This window comes from Telopea speciosissima, chromosome 4 (assembly GCF_018873765.1).
Source record: "Telopea speciosissima isolate NSW1024214 ecotype Mountain lineage chromosome 4, Tspe_v1, whole genome shotgun sequence".
In the NCBI taxonomy this organism is placed as follows: Eukaryota; Viridiplantae; Streptophyta; class Magnoliopsida; order Proteales; family Proteaceae; genus Telopea; species Telopea speciosissima.
This window is the reverse complement of record NC_057919.1, coordinates 50,658,672-50,666,262: the sequence shown is the minus strand read 5'-3', so window position 1 is coordinate 50,666,262 and position 7,591 is coordinate 50,658,672. Positions and strand designations below refer to the sequence as shown.

The 7,591-nt window shown below is 43.1% G+C and overlaps 1 protein-coding gene across 1 annotated transcript; it reads right to left on the bottom strand.

The window, feature by feature from the left end:
• Positions 1–398: 398 nt before the first annotated feature.
• Positions 399–973, bottom strand: LOC122659380. Its single transcript, XM_043854491.1, has 2 exons — positions 946–973; positions 399–841 (listed from the first exon to the last, which is right to left on the bottom strand). The coding sequence occupies exons 1-2, from the start codon at positions 971–973 to the stop codon at positions 399–401; spliced, it is 471 nt and encodes a 156-aa protein (XP_043710426.1).
• Positions 974–7,591: the final 6,618 nt, after the last annotated feature.

Genomic DNA, 7,591 nt, shown 5'->3' with positions numbered 1-7,591 from the left:
GATCATTGACTGATGAAAAAAACTAAACTCCATATAAGAAACTACTGAAGAGTGTAAATTAACGCTGCATACAAGTGTAACACACCATATTGCCATAAAAAAATAATGATAATCACAATAACCAAACTCAGCTTGTTCAAACTAGTTTAAAGTAAACTACGCATTAGCATATTACAAACACAAAAGAAAATCCTACATTAAAACGTATTATTTCCAAAAAGATTGAGATAACTCAATCTTCGTCATCCACGTCATGCAAGATGTCCATATTCAAACTTGTTCAAAGTAGACTACGCAAAAGCATATTACAAACACAACCGAGAAATTGTTCAAACTTGTTCAAAGTTGTTCAACATAAACATATTCAAACATTTTAATTCCAAAAAAATTGAGATAACTCAATTTGAATCATTCACATCATCAAAATCATTGAGATCATCAGACATATCATCATCATCAACATCGCCTGCCATCCAACTATCCCACATGTTGTCAGCTATGCCTTCTCGAAATTGATCCCAGTCAATATTACTAACATCTTCAACATCATTGTCATCATTTTCATATTCCACATCTGTTTCTACTGCTGTGGCTGTACTATTGGAAGTAGATGCTTCTTCTTCCTCAGCTTCGAAAAAGGCCTCCTCTTTATCAATATTATTTTGAGTCAGAATATGATTGTGAAGAAGAATACAGACATTCACAATCTTGATTTGCATCTTAAAAGGATATTCTGGCTGATTTTTCAATATCTTGAATCTTTTCTTCAAGAGCATGAACGTACACTCAATGCAATTGCGCAACGAGGAATGTCGTAAATTAAACAACTCATTCTTATCAGCTGATGACAAATGATATCGAACATTATGGAATGGTCTTAAGAACCCATTCTGATTGGCAAACCCAACATCAACAAGATAGAATTTGCCTTCAGGTACCACTTACCTTCCTTCTCGTACCCTGTGTATGGCATTATCTAGTATTCGAGAATCTGATGCCGATCCTGCCCAGCCAGCAAGTATTTATGTAAACCTTGTGTCAAAATCCCATGCAGCTAGGATGTTTTGGAATATACATCCCTTCCTATCACGAAATGTACAATGTTGGTCAACCGGAACCCATGCTGGGATATGTGAACCATCTATGGCTCCAATGCAGTCCTTGAAGTATGGGTAGAATCTTCTACGGTTACTTGTGATTCGTTCATGCATTATTGTACTTGGAGGCTTGAGTAGTAGTGGGTACAATTTCATTATTGCATCCAATACCTTATTGAAGTATCGACTTATAGTCTCCCTAGAATGGCCAAACATATGCGAAACTACTCGGTTCTTAGCATTGTGGCCAACTGTGTGTAAAAATATCACCAGTTGTTCCTCTACTTGCACTAATTTGTTATCATATGGAAGGCCCCTTTCTCGCATCAAGTGACATAAGCTATAAAAGGCCCTCTTACTCAGTCTCATCATGCTTTGACATGTCTTCTCGGTACCATCAATAATTAGTTGTGTCTCAATAATGCCATGGAGTCTCTAAGCACGATAAGGCTCTTTATCAAGGAATAGTTTTGAATACTGCTCCACTACTATTACAACAGTAGTAGCCCCTAAGATGATTACTGTTTGGATGGTTTTCTTGTCAACCTCACCATCTGTTACATCCGCGCTCGAATTTGCTGTTAATTATGATTTCTCTCTCTTGTGACGTGTAGATTCTGCTACCATGTACGCTGGTGAGCTATTTTCACTTGTGGTCAAACCTAGTCATAAGATAGTTGACCAGTTCATGGGCTTGCCTGTGGAGGAGAGGTTCCTTAACCGGCAGTGGGAAAGATTTATTGATGGTGATTTTGTCGACCATCCTCTTAGCATGAGTCTCCGGAGTGAAGAATACCTGAAGGTGTTCCCTGTGTCCCCACACCTAGACACCTCTTTCGGCAATAAGCTTAGCATCGCGATCGAAAAACTCTTTGGGATCATGAAGGACACATTATGACTGTCGAGGAGTAAGATACTGCCCTTGTGAATGTTAGTGTACCTTCCCCTTGTTGGCCTTGAAGTGTGGGCTAAAGCCCAGTCAAATTCCTTAAGGTTCTGCCCTTTACAATAGCAACGGATGCACGAATGGACTCATACTGACCACATCTGCCCGTGCTGTTTAAGGCTTTTGGGTGTTTTCCTTGTGTGGGACCCACACCCCATGCCCCAGACGTCCTATCTAGGCACCTAGACAAAGTGGGCACCACCCTTGGTCTCCTTGGCTTGTGGGTGTGCCATATAAGTGGACCCATTTGCATAGTAGGCATTTAAATGAGTTTTGACTCATTAAGGCCCAAGCCAAATAGGCCCTAAGTGGGGACTTATTAGGAGGCAAGGCTTGGCCATTAAGGCTCATTTATTTCTCCTACCTACCCAAAATGTTGGGAAATGAGGAGCATTGAAGGCCTTGGAGAAGAAGAGCTTGGAGGGAGCTGTGGAGGTGGAAATCACCCATTAATCCATCCTTGAGGTGAATATCCTCACCTTTCTCCCTCTCTTTTCCATTTTCGGGTTTGGAGATCCCCTTGGGATCGATTCGAAGCTTGGGGTTTCCCTTGGGAACCCAATAATCCCTAATGGATGCTCCATTTGAGACTCATATCCCTTTCCCTTTAGTGCCTTCATAGATTTGATAACCTAAGCTACTATCCAAACATTTAAGACCTAGATTAAGTTTGGGAAAAAACCTTGGACTTGGATCTAATCCCTTGAATCTCCTAAGTCCCTTCAAGGACTATGTGTTTGGGACCTCCAACGAAGGTTTGGACTCACCTCCCTAATCCTAGGACCCTCATGGTTGCATGGATGAAGGGTTGATGGTAGAAATCTTCTTAGATTTTGAACCTCTTATGGAACCCACCTATACACTTCTAACATTATTCTCACGCATCCTCAGACTTCAGAATCTGTACGAGAGTACGTGCATCAAGGCAAACCTTACCAAACACACCGAATGACAATCAAGCAAACTGTGAGTGGGCTTTGGGTAATGTTTGGGCTTGATATATAAAATATAACTATATAGATTACATGATGGTTTTATGCTTGCATTCATCTTTACCATGTTGCATCTTTACATATAAAACCCTGTTGGATACGAATTGATGAAATGTGGATATGGTTACTTTACTTCATTCATTATATTGGGTTACGGTGGCGGATATGCCTGTAGGGGAACCCTAGAAATTCTTATTATATTCATTGTTTATCATCATGGTCTGTATGTGCCATACCATGCTGGTATCCGGGTACTAGATGGAATGGGACGTTGATGCACTCGGAATACCTCTCCGGACGATAGGACTTGCATGTAGTATATCTGTGGCTCAGATTTATGCTCCCTTATGCTACAACCCTTGCCAACAGGGGTTTATATGTTAGATAGTCTGAGCACCTGTTGCCTATGGAGGTGGGAGAGGCCAGGTCAGGGGTAGTGATGGCTATCGGGGTCTGCCACTGGGTGGTCTGATGGCTTCTACTAGCATAGGCTCCCTTGTGATAATTGAGGTTTCATTGGGGCGATAAGATAAGTGACCCTTAGTGTCTCTCGAGTTATCACAGTAGCATATACCATGACTTAGACTGTTTGTTAGGTGAAAAATGTATTTAACATTACATGCATCATGGACTATGTGTGATTGTGTGTTTGTGCACTCCCCTTTCCCCTCACTGGCTCAGTGGAGCTAACCCCCTGTGTACACAACTTTTTAGATTTTGATGCAGATGGTGGCTACTTGGCTGGCTTAGAAGCTCAGCCGACGGAGTATGATAGTATTGGTGCAGAGGAGCCCGAGTTTGTGTCAGATGAACACGGCGACGATTGCCCTTGTGATGATTGTGCTTACGGGCACTGATGTTGTTTGGGGGTTGTCCCCACCTTTTGATTCTTTTTGGGCTTTGTGCCTATTGTGAACACTTTTTGTAATAACTTATTATTATTCTGAGTAGTTATGTCATGGTCAGTGATAGTCGGTGTTAAACTATTACTGTATCACCTAGCCAGCTGAATATATTGTAACTGCTTTATGTAAATATTGCTTCCTCTCATATTATCTCTGACGTTTATTGGAGTATTATTCCCTTTTCTCAAATGTAATCATTGGGGTGGGTCCTTGGTTGTTGACTATGGCTTGGGACATTGTGTCATTGATCCTGGAGGGAATTGGGGCAACGCGTGTCATCCTAATCACCGTCTTGGCTGTGCTTATAGCCTAAGCTTGGGATAGGTGTCTCACCCCAAACCACCCCCTGGGAGGATTAGGTAGGTGACCCGAATTACATAATGGCAATCCGCCAAACCCCACGGATCTAGTAGCAGTTAATACATTCACGGTCCCACATTCATCACATTACCACAAGTAAGATCAGAGTGCTGCAGATAAACTACAATTATAATAACAAAAGAGGAAGCGTAGCGATACGGGAATGATGACGATATATATATATATACATAAGTTCTGAAACATTCCCCAATAGAACCCACAACTGAAAGTAAGACTGGCATATACAGAAGCAAAAGGAAAATACATAGATATATACAGAGTGAGATAACTTAGTCCCGAAAAGAAAAGAAAAGACTACACCAGAAACAGAAATGGGGATAAACTCCTATCAAAAGCAAAAAGGAGTCCCCAAGACAAAAAGCATCAGAAGCACCCCTCACTGGTCTTCATCAATAACCACTGAGAATGTTTGCATCATTGGTATGACCTCCGTCAGGGTCCACATCAATATCATCATAATAACCAAGGCTCTCCTCCTTGTAATGAGCCGCCATGCCATAGCGGCATCCACCTGTAGAATCATCTAGAAGAAAACCATATATAACAGAGTGTGAGCCCCACTGAGCTCGTGAGCAAAACATATCATCATGCATGCACATGCAACCACATTCCACATGATCCTACATGATATGCAAGTCTAGATTATTTATTAGCCACCTAATAGTATAACTAAGTCTGGTTAGTGCTACTACAATCCCCAATATATGTATCCTTAGTGTGGGCTTGGTTACCCTTTCCCGCGATACACCCATTGAGTTGTCGGAGAGAACCAGCCAGCTCCAGCATCTCCCTACCCAGGTCAGCCCGACCGGCCCTCTAGATTGAACATGTGAGGTAACCGACTCAATATCATTTCACCTTACCGGTGCATAAACTTTATATGTGGCATATAGCCATGATTCACCTTTTGGTGCTTCCCAAGCTTGTAGCCCGAGGCTTCCCGGCAAATTTGCCCTGGGGCATCCTAGCTGTGCTGAGGCTTCTCGGCGTAAATGCCGGAGGTTTTATGGTAGTCCTCACAGTCATCCAACACCTTAACCCCTGTTGGCAAGGGTGCGTAGCACGGGTGATGAAACTCTAGCCCCATGTCTATATGGCATCATATGACTCAGGCGGTGTCAACCGTATCCCGCACTATGGGCTACCACCGGCCTCATTTCCAAGCCGACTACGACATCTAGTCTAACAATCAAATTCATCATGATATATTCAAGCAGTGTTGATAAATAGTCACATGGTGTGTAATAATTGAGAAATTTTAACTGAATAAGTAACACAACATCATAATTAAAGAATTTAAATTGTCGGCATAATTAATGTTGTTACACATACATACACGATAACATTTCACTCACCTGGGTCTAGTTCTAGAAATTCAGTTGTAGTTTCAGTTCCGACTGCAGTCTGGTTGTAGGCCTCGAGCGCGGGATCAAATCCTAGATATAAATCAGAAATTTATCATTTAATATTCCAAACAGTTTTTAGATGTCCTAGGGTTGATCTAAGCTCACTGGGTTGACTCAGTGTACAATTGATCATCACTTAGAATTCTCCGGGCCTTGCACTGGGCCTTAGGCTTATGTCCCGGTGCATCATCCAGAGATGGTGGCCTAGGGGCAAATTGGTCATTTTCCATAGTGGTACATGTTCCTAGGTCATATTGGTCTCACAGTATAGTCCGCAACTTAACAGTGCTGCAGGACCGTCACAGACAGGGTTTCTAAGTCCTGCGGGGCCCACTTGGGTTCCCAAGGTATTCATACATGTGGACAGATGTGGGGAGGGGAATTTTGGTCATTTTCCACCTCCCTACACAGTTCCATGGTCTATGGGTGAAGATCCCCAGGTCAGTTCATCAATCCAGCAAAGTTTCATTCACTGGGCAATGTCTCTGGGTGATGTCTGCATCGCCCAGAGATTGCAAAACTGGAATCAGGATGAGATTCCAAGGTTTTAAGCTATGGGCAGTGCATGGATCCTCTCCCCATGCATGTTAGGTCATCTTGGACCCCCAGGGGCATACTTTGCACTGGTCCTTGTGGATTTTCACTTGGGCCCACCACTTGGCTGCCAGGAGCTGCCCAGACAGCCCAGTGAATAGTAACCCAGCATAGCTTTGGTTGCAAATCAGAGTTTTGATAGCATGCAAGGCTGGATTTAGGTGTTACACAGTAATCCAAGGTTGCTACCACCTAGGGTTAGGTCTCATGCAGCCAGGGCAAACAATTTGGACCTCAAACTATTTGTTCTTAGTGTCACAGGATAGTGCAGCCATGTACAGCCTAGGTTTCAGTCTCAAGCTTGTAAAACAGATGTGAAAAACATCATAAAACACTTAGATCTTCCATGCAGCATGCTTGCATGGTAGATTTGAGATGGTACATGACAGCCCCCTGCTGTTCTGGGCTGCCAATGGCCAGAAATCCATCAAAACTCAGACAAATACAAGTATGAACAGTAGTAGCAAGGGAGCAAGGATATAAGTTCAGATTCTATACCTGAACAGGTCTAGGGCTACTCGAATATAGGCCTTGGAGGCAAGGCTGCTCTCTTCCTCCTTCTCCTTCTCTTTTCTTCTTCCTCTTCTTCTCTTTTCTCTCTTTTCTTTCTTTTCCTTCCCTCCACGATTTCAACAGTGCTAAGGGTTCTAAATGAACCCAAGGCACCCCTATTTATAGCCCAACCCTTGACTAGGGCCTGTTTGGCTGCTAAGGTCTATTTTGAGAATGCATTTTTGACTGCATTCACAGCCATTCTGGGCACTGAAGTGGGGTCCACAGTGATCCAAGGGTATGAGGTGGTCCCTCAGACTCCCCTCAACCTATGGAGGGTGCCCATGTCCAATATGGGTGGTCCCCACAGATCAAATCATAGAAAAATAGTAATTTCCCTCTCTTGGTGATGTCTGCATCGCCCAGAGATTTCAACAAGGCTGATTCTCTGTGGGCTTACACAGGGGTTTGACCTAGGGTTAGGGCCTTGTACCCACATGCCACTCAGGGTCTTTTACACACATTTTTAGGTATGGGACCCACATTTATGGAGAGGAGAGAGAATACCTGGAGTACAGGCAATACATTATGCTGTGGGCCATGCAACTGCAGGGATCAACTGTCCATCTTCTGACAGGTATGTAGGAAGACATCCTCAGGGTTTCTTCATCAAATTCAACCACTGGAGTGATACTCCATAGTGTGCTTGGATGCCATGTCAGGGTTTCCTGTCCTTCAATCAAGATTCCAGTCAGTCAGGGGCAGGGTTTGATATTTC

Excerpts from the sequence above, each read along its gene's own strand:
- LOC122659380 (XM_043854491.1), bottom strand. The coding sequence starts at position 973 with ATGCCATACACAGGGTACGAGAAGGAAG. Across the intron at positions 842-945 it reads CACAGGGTACGAGAAGGAAG|CTGATAAGAATGAGTTGTTT; the intron begins GTAAGTGGTACC and ends ATTTGTCATCAG.